Source organism: Manis pentadactyla, chromosome 4 (genome assembly GCF_030020395.1).
Source record: "Manis pentadactyla isolate mManPen7 chromosome 4, mManPen7.hap1, whole genome shotgun sequence".
Classification (NCBI taxonomy): Eukaryota; Metazoa; Chordata; class Mammalia; order Pholidota; family Manidae; genus Manis; species Manis pentadactyla.
Window position 1 is genome coordinate 131767622 of NC_080022.1, and position 19396 is coordinate 131787017.

General features: G+C 43.5%; 1 protein-coding gene across 1 annotated transcript in view; it reads left to right on the forward strand.

The window, feature by feature from the left end:
• Positions 1 to 19396, forward strand: part of LOC130683224 (ubiquitin carboxyl-terminal hydrolase 43-like) — a 61822-nt gene that overhangs the window by 1461 nt on the left and 40965 nt on the right. Inside the window, exons 2-3 of the mRNA XM_057499482.1 lie at positions 7416 to 7547; positions 14352 to 14455. Of these exons, the coding sequence (XP_057355465.1) occupies positions 7416 to 7547; positions 14352 to 14455 (236 nt within the window). The remainder of the gene's footprint in view (positions 1 to 7415; positions 7548 to 14351; positions 14456 to 19396) is intronic.

Below are 19396 nucleotides of genomic sequence, written 5' to 3' on the forward strand. Positions count from 1 at the left end.
GATTGCCCAGGAGAGGCAGTGGGTGAGCTCCATCGGAGATGGCAATCTTTTTGTTTAGTGTGCGTGAAATCCCCTGCGATGCTTTGGCCTGGTGGTGCCGCCACAGTCCCCAGGGTCGCTGTCCACTTACTGGCTTGCTACAGGGTCATGAGGATTTGGACGTTATGTGTATCATTTCATCCAGGGTTAAATCAGGGTGTTTGGGGTCCCAGTTAAAGAGTTCCTGATGATTGATACACTGGACTGGCTTCCTGCTAAGAAGACCACAGCTCTGGACAGAGAGCTGAAGCTCCCTGCAGACTAGTGAGTGATGTTCTTGGGCGATGGGGAACCTGTCAGTGTTCATTCCATAACCACCACCACTCTCTAGTTTCTGCCTGAGAAGCCAGTCCTTGCCACGTGACCCACAAGGGTGCCAACCTCTATTTTCCTCCTGTTTCCACTAGGGAAGCACTGTTCAGCAAGAGTCAGTGGGTCAAATGTGTGTCATTAGTATCTCTTTTTGGCAACATTTGCTTTTTAAATATGAAAGGCAGTACACTAGTCCCTGCTTATCCAAGGGGCATACGTTCCAAGAACCCCAGTGGGTGCCTGAAACCGAAGATAATACCAAATCGTATTCACACCCTTTTATCCTATACCTACATGTACCTATGGTAAAGTTTGATTTATAAACTAGGCATGGTCAGAGATTAACAACAATAACTAATAATAGTACAACTATAACAATATACTATAAAAAGAGTTATGTGAAGATGGTCTCTCTCAAAGTATCTTATTCTACTGTACTCACCCTTCTTTTATGGATGTGATGTAATAAAATGCCTACTTGATGAGGTCAAGTGCGTGGATGACAAAAGCATTCTGACTTAGCCTTAGGCTACCACTGACCTGACAATTTGTTGGAAGGAGAATCATCTGCTTCCAGACCTAAACCGCAGAAAGTGAAACCTCAGGTGGAATGGGGAGTGGTGGAGGATGGAGCTCTAGTGCATAGCACAGTGGTTAACTGCAAGGTTACTGGAGCTTTGTGACCTTGAGCAAGTACTCAAACCTTTCTGTGCCTCAACTTTCCTCATCTGTAAAATGGGACCATAGTGGTACCTACCTTATTATAAGGTTGCGGTGAGGATTAAATGACTTATAGGTACAGCACTTAGAATGGGCCTGGCCCTTAGGAGGTATTTGTTTTCCCATTATACCTGCTCACCTGCAGAGACCCAGAGCAGGGAGAGAGGTCACCTCTGTGTGTTTCTTCCCATGCCAGGTACATGCTCATCTGATTACTGCATCGTTGGGAGAGGCAACAGTAGTTTTAAAAAATCTTCCCAATCAGTAATCACCTTTGGTGACTCACCAAGATTTCCTACCTCACTCCTGCTCTTAAGTCTCTAGGGCCTGGGAGCCTTGGGGAATTGAAGGATGATCTAGTTGTGAATATGTTAACAAGGGTGATGTTATCTGGGGTTTCCTGGTCTTTTGGGGTAGCCAGCCTTGGAGGGAGTGGAGGATTCCAGAATCTGGGCTTTTAAACCCTGCTGATTGAAACTAGGTGGGCTCTTCTTATTTTACAGATGAGGAAACATTCATTCATCCAACACATACTTCTTGAGTGTCCAGACACTGTCCTGGGAGCATGCAATACTCGAGAAATACAAAACCAGAACCTGGGGCTGCTGTCCTGAGTGCATGGTCCAGCCAGAGGGATGGATGGGCATTAATGAGAGAATCACACAGGCACGGGATAAGAGCTGGTGACAAGCGCAAGGCAATAAGAAGTCAGGGCGCTCTGGCAAGGCTAGTAGAAGGTGTGATTGATTGGGGCAGGTGCCCCCTCACCCAAGGTGTCCCAGAAGAGGTGACCATGGAGTTGAGGTCTGGAGGATGAAGGGTCAACTTAATGGGAGGGTGAGGAGGTGGGGCTGAGGGGGCCCCCTGCTGGTGGTGCAGAATAAATGACTGATGAAATGAATTAATGGAAGCCCATGTGGCTGTGGGAGGGGCTGAAGAATTGACTGGGGACATGCCACATAAGATTTTCTTAAGGAGTTTCGTCTTCAGGAGGGATTAGTGGCTTCAGACAGAGGAAGACAGGAAACTGAGAAGGGATCTCCATGCTGGAGTGAGTTACCCCTGATCCCAACCAGGCAAATGGAGTGGGTTTGTGGTGTCTCCCCTTCCTGAGCCTGGTGCCACCCAGTCTCCCAAAGGTGGTAGGACCACTGTCTATTTTAAAAGCAAGTGAATGAATACATTTTAAGAAGTCCTGTCCGTGGGATTATCTATAATACTTTACTTTTCTAATGATGTAACTAAATATGCGTGTATTATGCAAAATTGGAAAGTGCTAAAATTTAAAAAATTGATCTGGATCTCCACCTTCTAGAGATAACCATGATAAGCATATTGATGTATTTCAAAGAATGTACAAACAGTGGAAATTCTGGTTTTCTATTCTGCTTTTTTTACTTAAATATTATCATAAGACTTTTTCTTGGCATTAAATATTCTGTAAAATTTAATTTTTAATGCCTTGAAGTGAAATTGCATGGTGAAAGCAAAGATATGACCATTTTATTATCTTTTATGTTTTTTGCTTTTTAAACCAACTTTACTGAGGTATAAATTATGTACAGTGAAAAGGAGTTATATCTGACATACAACACTGTGTAAGTTCAAGCTGTACAACAGTATTCACTGGATGCATTTTTATTGCCATAGTTAGCATTAGCTAACATGTTATTGTCTCACATAATTATCCTTTCTTCTGGTGTTGGGAACAATTAAAACCTAGTCTCTTAGCAAGTTTAATGTTTATAATACAGTTTTGTTGTCTATAATCACTATATTATGTTAGGTCTCCATGTCTAGTTACTTACTAGTTACACATTTGGACCCTTAAACATCTCCTTTCCCCGACCCTCCAGCCCCTGAAAACCACCATTTTACTCTCTGCTTTTTGATTTTGGTTTTCTTAGATTTCACATATAGTAGATATTCTATAGTATTTGTCTTACTCTGACTTCTCTCACTTAGCATCATGACCTCAAGGGCTATCCATGTTGTTGCAAGTGTCAGAATTTCCTTTTTTCTCATAGATAAATAAAAATGCACTGATTTGAAGTGTAGAATTTGATGAGTTTTGATGTGTGTGTTCCTAATAACATCCTAATTTAAAATGTTTAACATTTTTTACTTTAAAAATCAACTTTATTTGGCTTGATTATTTTTAGCACCTGCCTTGACAAATTCCTTTCCAAATAATTACATCAAGTTTCAGACACACCAGTGATATATATTTTCCTGGGTGTTTGGTATCCTTATTTTAAGTTTATTGAACAAAAAGAAAACGTCATTTTTGTTTCTTTGATTAGGAGTGAGGTATAGGATTTTTCCATGTCTCCTCCCTGGGTCTAAGATTGCTCTTGGAATTGTCTGTTCATTCTGCTTTGCTCTTGGTGTTCTCTTTACTTATATCTATGCGTTCCTCCACCCTTGTCGTATTTGCTGCAGATATTTTCACCAAAGTCTCTTTTTCTTCTCCCTATGCAGATACTAGAAGTTTTAGGTTTATTTATATTATACCTTTTAATAATATTCTGTCATGCATTTATAGTTTTCATGTGGTTATAATAAGGATTTCAACCATCTGGAATTTATCTTAGCTTATGTACATAAGGATCAGTTTTAGCCCTATAATTTTAGGCAAACAGAATGCTCAAGTGATAGATTTAGAGGCTTTGCTTTTTAAAATTAGGATGCCTTCTTCATCACTCTTAGGTTTTAGAAGTTCTGGACAAAACAGTAAGACACGAAATGGGAATGAAATAAAAAATACTGAACAGAAAGAAAATTACTAAATGGTTCTAGAAATTCTTATTTTAAAATTCTTGGTGTTACTGATGAGGTCAGATACAAGATAGAAAGTCAAAAGCAATAACCACTTGGAATATATAAAAATTTGATTTCATTCACAGAAACAACCAGAAATATGAAATAACTGGGAATAATTTTAGTATAAAATATTTAAAAAATTATCAGTGTTGTCAAGGAGGAAAAAAATGCACACATGGATAGAGCTGTGCCTTGTGGCAGGGTAGAAATACCAAATATATTTCCATTCATCCCTCCCAAGTGAGATTTAGCTTTAATGCAATTGTAACATTCCAGTAGACTTTCTGTGGGTAATGTCTTTTGCAGGAATCAGTAGGTAAAGTTATTTTTTTTAATGCCAAAACTCTGTAAAATACATCAGGTACTGTTATAATTGAAAAAGGTAATAAAGAACAATATTCACTGTAAAAAAATTGGCAGTGTATTTCAATAGATGAATGGATAAAGAAAAGGTGGTACTTATATACAGTGGAATATTACCCAGCCATAAAAAAGAATGCGGTCTTGCCATTCATGACAACTTGGATGGCCCTAGAGGTCCAAGTGAAACAAGTCATAGAAATACAAATACCATGTGATTTCACTTACATGTGGAATCTTAAGAATATAAAACAAATGAATAAGCAAAACAGAAGTAGACCCATAAATACAGAACAAATTTGTGGTTGCCATGGTGTGGTTGGGGCAAGGGCAATGTAGGTGAAAGGGATTAAGGAGTACAAACTTCCAATTACAAAATAAATAAGCCATGGGGTTGAAAAACACAGCATAGGGAAATAGAGTCAATAATATTATAATAACTTTGTATGGTGACAGATGGTAACTACATTTATTATGGTGATCATTTCATAATGTGTATGACTGTTGAATCAATTTGTTGTACATCTGAAACTAACATAACATTGTATGTAACTATATTTAAATAAAAAAAGATTTTTGCAATGTACAAATGAAAATGAAAAAAAAATCATCTATGGTCCTATCCTTCTATGACAACTATTGGTTAATATTTTGCCCTATATTTTCTAGTCTTTTATCTTCCTGTCTATAAATGTATTTTAAAAATCTCAAATATATAGTTTTACACACTTTTTAAAAAAATGACAGGATCATTTTTTTTTTCCTCATTTTCTCAGGCATAACTTTTAAGGCCATCTGAGTGCGCCATAAGTGTCCCTCAGGTAACTTTGATACATAGAGAGATCTTTGCTTGTATTTTTCATTTCCTTAGGCTAAAGCCCCAAAGTAGAATTACTATGTTTATATAAAAGGATATTTTTAATGCCCTATCTTGTCTATCTTTTTGAAGTTGTCAAATTCTTTCTTTATAGTCAGGCTCAGATGAAGAGACTGGCAGTCTTCAAGCATCAGCATGATTAGCAGGAGGGGGTTGGATTTTTTTTTTTTTAGGAGAGCAAGGTACAGGCTTTTATTCATAAATAAAGTGAGAGAATAGAGCTCCTGGCTCACGCCAGGAGGGGACAAGAGAGCCAAGGGGGGTTGGATTTTGCATGAAAGAAAGAAAAAGTGGAAGCATACATGTGGGGCACCTGAGTGGTTTGATGGCCTGGGGCTTTGAAACACAGAGAGTGGTGAGTGACATGGATGGAGCCGGAGCAGAGAGGAAGCCTGGATTGTTAGGTGGCAGGAGTCAGGGTTTGGAGGAGGGCATGCCATTATCCAGCTGGGCTGGAGGGAAACGGGTCTGTTTTACTATGCAGACAGTGGGTTGGCAAGGGGACAGTCTTGGGGCCGGGCACCTTTGAAGGTGAATATTGTCATCTGGGTGAACAGTTGTTATACTCCACGGTGGGAAGGGGCTTTACTGAAGGGGGCAAGGCAGAGACAAATCGGGAACCCAAATCCAGATGGCTTGACAGCTGACTGATGTGGGTGGAGAGAAAATGTAAAAGAGGACTGATGTTAGGAGGAAGCAAGCGCTGATTTTAGAGATTTTGAGTTGGAGGGGCTGGCTGCTCCCCAAGGAAAGAATGTCAGTACTAAGGAGTTGGGTTGCTGGTAAAATAGACAATGTTCAGTTAAATTTGAAGTTCAGATCAACAATGAGCAACTTCTTAGAATAACGATATCCCAAATATTGCATGGGACAATTTATACTAAAAACATTCACTGTCTATCTGAACTTCAAATTTCACTGGGCATCTTGTGTTTTTATTGGCTAAATCTGGCCAAGAAAAAAACACAAGACCCTACTCTGCACATCAAAGTGCAGAGAAGCTTGGTAGGAAAATCCAAACTAGATTCCCTAGTGAACCCATGCTAGTGTGATTGGAATAGACTCAGAGCCAGTATTTCAATTAATTAAATGTTGACTTTTCTTTCATCTCATCTGAAAGTTTCCTTTAAATCCCAAGAGAAGGTTAAAAGAAAGAAAAACAGCCCAGGCTATTTGATTTGATTGGCAATGCTGAGGATTGTCCTGGGGCCATAGCCTGGCTTACACTGTTCCCTGTGGGCGTGAGCAGAGAACAGATCTGTGTGGAATGAGGCTTGAAGCCTGGCTCTTCAGTGTAAGGATGGGACAAGCCACTGTCACGTACTGTGTGCAGATCATATTCGCTTACTCCCAGAAGCTCAGGTGCATGGGACAGTTGCTTGAGCAACTAGTAAGCCTCCCTCTGGGGAGGGGCATCCAGGCAGGGAGGGCTGGGCAGGAGGCAGACTCTTCATTGTCATCCTTCTTTATATTTTGAATTTTTCATAAGTATGTACCTATATTACCCTTTGAAATAAACTTTAAAAAATGGGAATAAGCATTTACAGAGAAAATGACAAAACTGTTCCACAGTTTAATAGGCGGAGAGCATGTAAGTGCCGTGAGAGCAGGGATTCTTGTCCGTCTTGTTTGTTGTGTCCTCATCCCTAGAATAGTATCCGGCAACTTGGTAGGCACTTAGTAGGAATGAAGGACCAGCTCAACCATCTTGTGATCAATCACAGAAAGAGAAGTTTGTACTTCTTTGATTTCATGCATATTGGGAAGAGGCAGGAAGGGGGCTACATGCTTGGTATTTAAGAATGTCCACTTCACTATGAGAGGGTGAATGAAACCACTGAGGGAGAGACTTGGGCAAGGGGCTGCACCCCTGTGGGGCAGACAGAGAGAGACAGCATAGACAGAGACTGGTGGAGGCAAGCCTGGGAAGCTCACCCCCCAGTGATCAATCAAGGGACAAGAGCTGTTGGGAGGGCAGAGGTCAACAGCATCCTCACATTCAACAGAGACAACCGTGTGGGTTTTCAAAAGCAGGACATACATTAACAGTCTTTCTTGGGGTGGGGGAAGGTGCCCTGTCCTATACAGAAAGCCCTTAAAGCATTTGGGGACGCTACCCAAAATGAGCTGGCTTCAGCAGGAAATTTCTCACTGCATGCTGCTCCACGCAGTCATTCCAGGTTAGGGCTGAATGGTGACCACTGGTAGACTTAGTGCTTATAGGCCCTTATTTGGTTGTTGGAAGGGTCACACTGACCCTCTGGCATTATTTCCTCCCTTTCAGAATGTTGTTTCCAGGTATGGCTCTCAGTTCCAAGGCCATTCCCAGCACGATGCCCTGCAGTTCCTGCTCTGGTTGCTGGATCACGTGCACGAGGACCTGGAGAGCTCCTGCCAAGGGCCAGCGCCCGAGAAGGTCAGTCCCTCTGCAGGCAGCACATTGTATTTGATTTTTTTGTTTTCACTTGAATGTATACTTAACTCCTCAAAACTGGATCTTGAAATTCAGATTCTCAGATACCCGTGTGTCCTGGCTGCTGCATGCCCAGCGCTGTTCCATACTCCTTTTTCTTAGCTCTGTTGTATACACAGCATGGCGGTATTTCTCTCCCTCTCTATTCCCAGTAATAGAGTGAATAGGGTTTCCTTTTGGCTTCAAGTTCGAAAATCACCTAATTGTCTATATTCTGTGCATTAGAATGGTCCTCTGAGGCCATTGAGTACTGTTCCATCATTTTCTGATGGTACCATTTTAATGCTACCATTGTGTTCTCAGGTACATATCCTACAGAGCAGCAATCCCCAGTATTTTCTGTCAGGACACAGGTGATGGGTGACCTTTACGTGTGTGCACTTAGCATTCCCAGATTTTGGTGAAACCTCAAACGTTTGGGAGTAAGAAAACACTACCATCATTTGGAGTAGCCACAGTTAATTGATTTATCAGTGATGTATATTCTTTATGGGCTTTGCCAAATAAAGATCAGTGCTGGGTTCTGCTCTACTGCTATCCTTTAATCTCTCACTTAAGAAAGTACGAGTGAGTGAGGTTATTATACCACAAGTGAGCAAAGTTCTTGAAACAATACCCATTTAAGTAATTTAAGTGTGTTTCACAAGCTTTGATAGTTAATCACATATTATTTCTGATGTGTCTCAAAATTAATCCAGGTGCAGCTCCAAGAACAGCCTTACCAGGCTTTTCTTTTGTTTGTTTTAAATCTGGACACTGTTTTTCCCACCCCTGTTGTGAATCAACTAAAAAATGCTTTGAAAGTGTGGAAGTCCTTCAGCTGTCACTTTCCGTCCGTTCATTATTAGCTTAGAGCCTGTGACTCTAGAGTAACGACGAATGAATGGCAGCTGCACGTGGGTGGGATGTAACATGCAGCCTGATCACTACGGTTAATAGTGCTGTACCGAGTACTGGGGATCTGCTACGAGAGTAGATTTGAGGCACTCTCGCCACACGCATGAAAAGGTAACTATGAGAGGAGATGACATACTTGTTTGATTGCAGGAATCATCTCACTCTGTATGTATATCAAATTACCATGTTGCATACCTTAAATATATGCAATTTTTATTTTTTTTTAAATGAATGTCTCAGGAAGTTTTTTTTAAAAGTTGACCACATAGCCTGCTATTATTTTTATTTCTTTGTCTCTTAAGGTGACAAGTTGTAATTTTAAGAAAAGAAGAACATAACTGTATGTGTGTCAAATGAGCACAGACCTATTTTAAATAATATAATGTGATTAAAAGCTCAGTATGGCAGCCACACAAGCTGTCCTCACACCCAACACAGCAGGAGGTGAGGTGCAGGGGACAAGGGAAGTAATGATTATACAGACTCTGCACTCCTTAGATCACCGTGTGGGCTGTTACATACAGTATGAGTATCTATTGTCATTTACAGAGTGCTGCTAGGGTTATTATTCCCAGGTTATATATGGGTAATCCAAGAATCAGAGAGGTTGGGTGACCTTCCAAAAGCAACAGAGCTAAAGGGACCAAGTCAGGATTCAAGCCCAAGAGGGTCTGGCTTTAAAGCCTATTTTCTTTATTTAAAAAAAAACCACCCCAGGCACCCCAAAAACACACAAATGAAACAAAGAAAAACAACAGCACAACAGAACCTGGGAGGACCATACCTTCAAAGGTTACAGTGGTTTCTCTGTGTTGTGGGATAATGGGGGATTTTTCTGGTATGTATAGCGATTTTCTGTTTATCTTATTCAGACCCTTTTAGTTGCAAGTGACAGAAATATAACTTGATCCAACAAAGGAAAGGACATTTCTTGGCTTTTATAACTTGTAAATCCAAGGGCTGATCCCGCTTTAGTTTTGGCTGTACCAAGGGCCTAGATGATGTCACCAAGTCTTCGGCTCTCTAGCTCTCGTCTCTGGCTTCGTTCTCAGGCTGCCTCTGCCCACATGGTGGCAGGAGGGGTCCCTGCAGTGCTCAGACAGTCTCCAGAGCTTGGGGTTCCCGACAAAGTCCTGCAGTGCTCAGACAGTCTCCAGAGCTTGGGGTTCCCGACAAAGTCCACAGTGAGTGTCCCAGTGCGGTTCCCCTGTCCCTTGCCGGGCAGGTGGCCAGCAGAATGGAATATTCCGATTGAGCACAGCTGGGTTGCATGTGTGTAGAGTGGGGAACTCCACCCAAATCATACGACCAAAGAGGGTTTTATAGATTTGGGCCTCATTGCTTCTTCAAAGAAAGGAATGCTGAGCAGATAAGCATGTCCACCACACTGTATATTCCATGATCTTCAAGTGAACACATTTTGAAGTCATAATAATGTATTTTTTTTGTAAAGATACTCTTCATTGAATGTTATGTGTCAATACTGGATGCTTTTCATAACTTAATTTCACTACTGATGCATAAACTCTCGAATGGGGCTAATAAATTAAGGAGTTATCATGCCTTCATATTTGCAAGGACAGCCAGCTCATATTTTATAGTTCATGAACATTTAAGTTAAGTGAGTTGTCCTATGTTACTCAACTTCTACTCGGAGGAAGAATTGAACCTGAGTCTGTCTGTTTCCACAGCAGTGTGTGGGTCCCTTTCCTGTCGTGACTGTCTTCCTGCTGGCCGCACAGGGCAGGTGTCTTGTCCTGGTTCCCCCACCACCCTCCCTGGCTGTGCCAGGCAGCTCTTCCCATCTGGAGAGTGAGAGGGATTGGCAACCTTCTAAACTGCTTTTCAGTCTTCCTCTTCTGTCCCTTGGTGGCAGGAAAGGCATTGGCCATAAGGGTGGGGAGGGCCACAGAGAGTGTAAGTAACTTGCCCTGAGTCACACAGCAAAGCAGTGGGAGAGCCAGGATCCAAAGCTGGGAACTATGGCTCTAGAACAGGGTGTCAGCCTCAGCAATTTTGAAGTTTGGGGATGGAGAGTTCTTTGTCTTGTGCATTAGAACATTTGCAGCATCCCCCTGTCCACTGAATGCCAGTGGCCCCTGCAGCTGTGACTGATAAGCAGAGTATCTCCAGCCATTGCCAAGCGCCCCAAGGGGGTCAGAAGCTCCCTCGGTTGAGAGCCACTGCTCTGTAGCCTTTGCTCCCAACTATGGTACATCCCCCCTCCACCCCAAGCTTCCTTTAAGATGGCACTGCGTCTATTTAAGCCAAGAGGGCTTGTGAGTAATGCTCTCACAACTTCAAGACCCATACAAAAGCACCCATAATTGGTCTTCCAATTTTCACTGTGCCCCTTTACTATATGTATGTTCACACTGCAGCCAGAGTGACTCTTTAGAAGGGGAGTAAGATCACGTCACTCTCCTGCTGAAATTTCTCTGGTGGCTTCCTGTTGTACGTAGAACAAAATCCAGCCTGCTACGTGGTTTACTGGGCCCTACCTGACTGGGCCTGCCAACCCCTCAGCCTCATTTCAGGCCCCTCTCTGCCCCTCACTCATTGTCCCTGGCCACGCCAGCTGCTTCCTGTTCCTTTAGTGGGCCTGGGAGCCGCCAGGGAGCCGCAGTGGCCACGAGCCAGGCAAGAACGGGGGTGGCTGTGGGCCAGAGTGAGTTTGCCTGGCTCTTAATTTTTGACCTGATTGAAGCCAAAAAAGATCTTTTAGTCTGTCTGTGGTCAAAGCCCCTTCTGACATTTGCTCTCAGGCAACTAGGCTGCCTGTGGAGGCCTGTCTCTGAACACTTGAAAGTAAAGAGCAGAATCATTGGGATTATTTGGTAGAAAATTTCATTTTCCCCCTCCAAGAAGGGAAGGGTACTATCCCTCTGTGTAACTCTGAGTGATTTTTCTCTTTGAGGTTATTTCTGTTTCAAATGTGTGAAAGCCATATAGCTAGATTTATTTAAAACGGGAAGAACCACTTTCTTCTCAGTTGTTGTAATGTCTTCATCTGGCCAAAAGGGCGTATTTTTACTGCCCTATAGACACCATCACACAAATGATCTTGTTGCCAGTTTATCTTACAGAGAGTGCTACTCGGGCACAATTAAGAAAGGGATGAGGTTGGGGAGAGGACCAGGATGCTAACATTTATTAAGCACCTACTGTGTGCCAGGCAGGACATACACATCACCATTTTTTATTTTAATGATGGCTCCATGAGGTAGATGCCCTGCTTTTCCTTTTTGATGTGGAATGAAGCTCAGAGAGATTCAGGGTCACTTGGCCAGTAGAGCAGAGCCAGCCTGGTCTGACCTCACAGTCCATGCTTTGGGAATGACCCTCTGCTGCCTCTCACTGCAGCCTCGTTCTGGATTTTCTTTCTATACCCCGTCCCTGGGGACCCCTTCCCCTGCCACTCCCAGCGTGCTGCATCATCACCGTGATGTCCTAGCAGCCTGCAGTCAGTGTGAAGTCTCGGGTTGCAAGTAACAGCAGTCAACTTCCACTGACTCGGAGAAGAAGGGAGTTTATCAAAAGGCTAAGGCCGGCACACAGGGTCCGAGGGAAGGCTGAAGCACCAGGCCTGGAACGGTTGAGAATCAGCTCCAGGCTGTGGTTGGCAGTGGCAGGAACTGCTCTGCTCTCTGGCCTGGACACTGCTGCTAGAATCCATGTCTTGGCCTTGTGGTCGCTTTGTTCAGGATTCAAGTGCAGGGCAGGCATGTCTCACCAGTCCAGCAGGGGTCTTGGGCCTGACTCTTGGTAAGGGAGGGTAGGACCCCTGTTAAAGAGCCTTGCCCGCCTCCCCATGGGCTGAATTCAGTGTTCGAAAGGGGTGCTGCTGCCAAAGAGGAGGAGTGAATCCTGGGCAGCCACAAATGCCAGCCTCCCCCTGCGTCCAAGGGGGACGAGCCCTCTCTCCGCTGAGCCCTTGTCTGTTTGCTGTGAGATGTCTCTGGGTGTTGATTGCCCTCCAACTCCGCAGGCCCTTTCCTGACCCACTTCTCCTTTTGATAATTTCCTCTTCTGCTGATGGAACGTTCTCCAGGCACCAGATTGGAAGCCTGGCATTGGCCCTGTTTCTCTCCTCCCTCACTCTGCCCCTGCTCCCCAGCAGGTGCTGTTATGAGCTGCATACACGGTTATGTCTTGGGCCAATCCCTCCTTTTCATTTTCATGGCTCCTGGTCTAGTCTACCTTGTTTTGGCCTGACCTTCAAGCCTCCTACCCTGTGTGCTCATTCCAGACTTACCTCCTTCATCCTGTGCCTGGCTATCAAGCTAAAGCATCCCTCTGTGCATGTAGCTACCGCCTAGGTCCCAAACATCAGATACTCCCCACTGTGTAACCAGAACAAACATTTATGTAGTGCTCAGTGTGTGCTGGCCACTCTTCCAAGTGTTTCGTGTATATTCACTGTTGAAATTTTGAAAAATCCCTATCAGATAAATACTTTCATTCATGACCCCTTTATTACAGTTGGGAGACATTAAACAAAGAGATAAAGTAATTTATTTAGCTGAATCAGAGGCTGAATAACTCCCTCAGATAAACGGCAGTGCAGGGATTTGAACCCTGACCATCTGATTCCAGGGTGTTATTCTTAGCCCTGGTACTAGGCTGTGTCCTGACCCAGGTGGTCATCCTTAGGACACTGAGGGCTGCACCCAGCATGGCACTGGACTTGCTCTCCAGCCCTGTTTTCTACTTCCCTCTGCATATCCTGTACTCTGGTCAAATTGTGCTTCGTCAAATAGAAGGATGAGTAAGAGCAACCTTTCTGAGTATTTGTCCCTCTTGTTTATCCCAGTGTTTTATTATGGAAAATTGCAAGCATATGGAAAAGTTGAATTAATTATACAGTGAACCTAGATACTATGATTTACATTTTAATAAAATTGCTTTACCACATTTATCCATCTCTCCATCCCTCTATCTACTCATCACTCCATCTATTTTTTTCATCATCTTTTTTTAAAATGATGCACTTTAAATTACATTTCAAATATTGGTATACTTCACCCCAAACACTTCACACGCATTCCTTTTCCCAGCTCTTTGAAGATGCTGGCCTTGAAGACTGGAGCAGTGTGGCCACAAGCCGCAGAATTCCCGCAGCCGCCAGAAACTGGAAGAGGCATGGAGTATATTCTCAAGACCGTCCGGAAGGAGCGTTGCCTTGCTGACACCTTGATTTTGGCCTGGGGCGCTGATTTGGGGTGTCTGGTCTCGAGATGTGAGAGAGAATAGATTTCTGTTGTTTTAAGCCACTAGTCTGGGGTAGTTTGCCACGCAGCAAAGGGAACCGATGCAGAAGAGAACATGAAGAAGAATGAGTAGGACCAATAAGTGAAGTGAAGGAGGTGTGTGCAGTGCGCTAAGGGCCAAAGCCTGGTTTGTCTGGGAAAACAGCCTTCATGTGAAGACTGGCTCACGGGAAGATGTGTTTGGGGAAGATGGGAAGATTTGGTGCAACGTCTTTGAAGTGATGGTAGCACGCCCACATGACATGTACAGGAGGTGTCCAGAAACACGAGCCCCAGCAGGATGGAGATGAAGGATGGGATAATGAGTCCAGAGGCGGTAGTTTAGGCTGGGTGAGTGTGTGTGCGCATTCCCCAAGGTTCATGCTTCAGCTCTTTCAACACATTCTCTCTTAAGGAGGTCAAGTGAGTGGAGGAGCAGTGAATTATGGTAAATGCAACATTGAAGGTCCGGTTTCTGCCGAACCCAGGCCTGGTGAGGGGCGATGTGGGCCCAGGAGTAGGCCAGAGGCTCACTGGCCTGGACGTGCTGGAGTGATTGGAATTGTATCTAATTGTGCCTCCTTTCCTCATTTCTTTGCAGATTCAGCCTGAAGCCAGTAAAACCTCTGAAAACCTCCCGTCGCCATCAGCTCAGCTTTCTCTAGGTCAGAGTTTTGTGCAAAGCCACTTTCAAGCCCAATATAGGTAAGAATATAGATAAGAATGGCCTGTGTTTAGAAGGTATCTCCCGAAGATTCAGCTAATTTGTATGCTGGCAACTAGCCTACCATTGCCACAGTTACACTGAGATCACAAAACAGCAAAAACCACAGACACCCTCTCTTTCCCATTAACCAGTCACTTCTGTCATCTCTGCCCGTTAGTATTTCTTCTAGCCTTCTTGCTGGCTTCTGGGCTTCCCATCCCCCTTGAAGGAAGTTCAATGCAAGGGTGGTTCTACAGAATACAAATGTGGAGGCTGGGATCTATCAGCAGACAATCACTGAAAAGTTGGCCAGACCCTTCCTGTTTGTTCTTTATAGCCAGAGAGTCCAGTTTAACATGTTATCTCGAGCTCAAGATTTCTCAGCATTATGGAAGATATAAAAATATATATAATTACACACTCTGACTTCAGAAAAGTTCTCTTTGGGCTTTTATATATCAGCATTTCAGAGATTCATAGAAGGCAGACTTATTGTCAAGTAATAATGTTTTATTGAGAGTACTAATTGCAGTGAGCGATCAGAAAGGGGAGAAACGTCCCTGGGCTTCTTGGAGGAGGTGTGCCTTTTGACGGACTCTGAAGGATGAGTAGGATTGAATGGGTTAGAACATACTCAACAAGAATGAACCCTGCTTAGAGGTGGAAATGAGCACAATAATCAGGATTTAGGGAGCCCCTGGTTACAGAGCATCCATTAGGTGACATGGTCACCCCTACATTTTTTTAATTAAATACTTACAAGAACCCCAGGAGGTGAGTTACAGTCTCGGATTGGTCTTTTCCAGAGCACGCATAGCGAGGGCAAACCAGGGTTGGACCTTTAATAGATCTGTGAAGCATGAGGCCTGCTTCTGCTTTCTTTGGAATTCCTCTTCTGTTGCTGTTCCATCTTGCGTTGTTCTTTTCCTGTGACTTTTCTGTTGTTACTTTAGTTGCTCAGAAACTCTGCCCTCTCATTCTTCATTATAGACACAAAAACACTTTCTATATTTTTCTTCTGGATGTTGCATTAGATCATTTTCAAAGGCACGCTTTTCTCTGAGTGTTTCATGTACTCTCACTTTCCCTTTGCTCTGCTGTGTCTTTCCTAAGTCTCCTGTTGGTTTTTTCCTCTTATTTATATAAAATAAAATAAGTTATTCAGTCTTCTGGCATTCTCTTACTTAATGGCCATTTACTTCCATGCATTTTGGGGATTTGTATTCTTTGTATTTGAAAAGGAGAAGATTTAAAATTGCCCAGAAACTGACCTGATTTAGGATTTATATGATATTCAGTGATTGCCAGTAAAAATAGTTGGATATGAGAAGGCTCTGTCATTGCCCTAGGAAATGCTCTCTTCACAGTGGAAAACAGACCCAGAGTGCTACTGGCTTACAAATTGGATTGAGACTGTTCTTGTTCAGTCCTGGTATTCAATGAGTGGCTACAAATTCTACAGAGCAGAAGAAAATATTGGCCAAATATTCGTTAGAAACCTCTGGTAACTTTGATGGTCTGGAATACAAATTACATGACTTTGGCTACAGAGGAGTCTCTTCTCAAGGGACTGCTGGTGTAGGAGGGCCTGCTCACTCGGTTAACTTCAAAGGCTCAGACACAGTAGCGAGAATTGACTTAATTAAAAAATACTATGGAACAAAAGATCCTATTGCAGGTTATTCTGTTGCAGCAGCAGAGCACAGTACCATAACAGTTTGGGGGAAAGACAATGAAAAAGATGCTTTTGAACATGTAGTAACACAGTTTTCATCAGTGCCTGCATCTGTGGTCAGCGATAGCTATGGCATTTTTAATGCCTGTGAGAAAATGTGGGGTGAAGATCTAAGACATTTAATATTATCAGGAAGTACAGCGGCACCACCGATAATCAGACCCAATTCTGGAAATCCTCTTGGCACTGTATTAAAGGTTTTGGATATTTTAGGTAAGAAGTTCCCTGTTACTGAGAACTCAAAGAGCTACAAGTTGCTGTCTCCTCTTAGAATTATTCAAGGAGAGAGGGAGTAGATATTAGTAGATATTAGTACCTTATGAGAGATTCAAGGAGAGAGGGGTAGAGATGGACAGAAGTGAGAGGAACATCTTTTGGATGTAGTCAGCAGGACTTGCTAATGAGTTTAAGGGTGTGGCATGGATGGACTTAGGGGAGGATCAGACTGTAGGGAGACTCCTGGGATATTCCCACAGAATGGGAAGGTGACAAAAAATTATTCATTTGATGGAAGTAAGAAAAAATGCAAAGCTGAGTATCGAACTGGAAGTAGCCTGTCATAAAGCTTTGTTTTATGACTGGCTGTGGGTACATGCTTGCGTATGTGTTTACATACATGCACACATGTACACCCTTATGTGTATGTAATGCATAATGTTTATTGTACAGGTGTGTGGGGGTTGTGTTTTATGATACATGACGGCCAAATGATTAGTTCGTTTATGGACATCCTGCCCTTTCATTTTTTCTTTTTTCCAGTGTTTAGGTGATCTTAAAATAGGAAATTCACTTAACTGTGTAAAAGATTAATGCTGAAGAAAGCATTTTGGGTCCTTTGCCAATAGATAGTAATTCAATCTGGTATTGGTATTTTCACAAATAATCAAACCAAGAAACTTTTATATATAACTGAAGATCACATAAAACAAATTTGCATAAAATTATCATTGCTTTGTTTATATTTAACTTGCATTTTTTGTACAAACAAGATTGTGTAAGATACAAAGTTTCAGTGATTTAACAGTCTTTCCAACTTTTCGTGAATTTTATGAGCTCAGACTTTCAAGAAAACACTTGAAAATAAATTACATTGCCTTGTGTCCATTAATCAGCAAGTAAAACACAGCCTTAAAAAAGAATTGGAAATGATTGGTTTCTTTGGGGCGATTGTTTAGTTAGGAGACCAGATAGTCTCTGAAATGCTTTGGAAGAAGGCCAGGGCTGTTCTTATGGAGCGGAAAATCCTCAGCACTTGAGCAGTTCACTTACTTTGTGCCCCACTGGGAAGGAGGACCAAGTGTGACAGCCAGAATGACCCCCGGGCATGTGTTCCTGCCCTTGGTTGCTTAGCACATTGGGAAAATAAACTCTCTTCTAAGTGAGCCAAGCCTCATTGTTATACATGAAGGGAGGCCCACTTATTTCCTGAGAGATGTGGTACGTGTAGGGGAGACCGGGATTTCATGGCTACTGACCTTTTCTGGCCATGAAAGCTACTTGTAGGGCTTCCATCTTTTCTCTGCTCAAAGCAGAGGCTGCTTGAAACAAAAATGAGACAGGAGAAGGAGAACAGAGAAGGAGAGAAAAGAAAATACAGAAAGGAAAGGGAGGACAAGGCAAGGGTGTGTTAGACCGTGGGAAGGGTTGTGAATAATTGCCACCAGGTACCACCCATTGGTGCCCTTGTGCAACATATTCACTTACTTCTCTGCTCTCTCGTCTCTCTACCCTCTTCCCCTCTGTCCCCATGTACTCTCTTTCTTTCCTTCTTTCAAGTATTTGAGTGTCTGATAACGTGCATGATCCACTGGCTACAGCAAGGAGCCTAATACCTTGCCCACGAGAGAGAAAATCTAACCAGATATGCCCACTTTTTCTCTAGATATTTAATCATGCCTATGACATGCCAGGTTCTCTCCTAGGTGCCAGGAGTTGGGCCCAGCCCCTGTTCTCATGGAGCTCACCTTCTGCTGGGGGGGTGTTACATAATACACACGTCAGCAAACCGCTGTGGTAGTGGCCGGTGGAATGAAAAGGCACAACTTGGGAGGTGCGGGAGGAGGCAGCCAGCATTGGATAAGATGGTCAGGGGAGGCTTCTTGGCAGAAGGGACATTCGAGCTGAGAACTAAGCTGTCTCTCAGTTCTCAGCTATTCAACTGTTTGGGGACAGGGTATCCCAGGTCGAGGAAACTGCAAAGGCAAAGGGATGGGAATATCTTGGCAAGTTCAAGGGACAAAAGGGCCAGGGTAGCTGCTGCCGAGTGGTGTAGGGAGGGAGGTGAGGCTGAGGTGAAGAGGCGGACGGAGATCCGGTAGTGCAGGTATCTGGCCCAAGAGTGGGTTTTAGTCTAAAGGGCACAGGAAACAACTGCAAAATTTAAAGCAGGTTGTGGTCTAGTTATTGATTTAAGAGGTCATGCTGGTTATTTTGGGTGACGCACAGAGCCGCAGCCCATGTCGTGCAGCCTCCCTGTGGCTGGGTGATGGTGGCAGCTGGGGCTCTGGAGGTAGGGGTAGAGATGGACAGAAGTGAGAGGAACATCTTTTGGATGTAGTCAGCAGGACTTGCGAATGAGTTTAAGGGTGTGGCATGGATGGACTTAGGGGAGGACGAGACTGTAGGGAGACTCCTGGGTTGTATATAGTCATATAGTTGGCAAGTGCTTTGAAGGACAAATTGAGGGTGCTTTGAAGGGCATGTATGGGGTGAAAGGAAAACCTCTTTTCCTTTGCAGTGCTCTTTACTGCTACAGTACTTACAGTACTTCTGACACCAGGTGTGTGTGGTGAGGGTGTTCCCCATGCCAAGCAATTCTGCAGTTCCTTGTAGACACCAACTGAGTGTCCTACACTTCAACTCCATTCTGACATGTTTACCTGGAGAGCACGTCAGATCCCACAGCTGAAGAGCTCAGTCCCGTAAGACTGCCCCATCTCCTCACTGGACACTACTCACAGCCCCAGGCTGTCACCTGTGCTCCTGACCAAGTGGCTACAGATCAGGTTCCAATGACCCTCTGATCGAATAATCAGGTTTGATAATTTGCTAGAGTGGCTCAGTTTACTCACTAGATTACTGGTTTATTATAAAAGGATACAACTCAGGAACTGCCAGGTGGAAGAGATGCACAGCAGGATGTGTGAGAAGGGGGCTCAGAGCTTCCATGCCCACTCTGGGTGTACCACCCTCCCACGTCTCCACA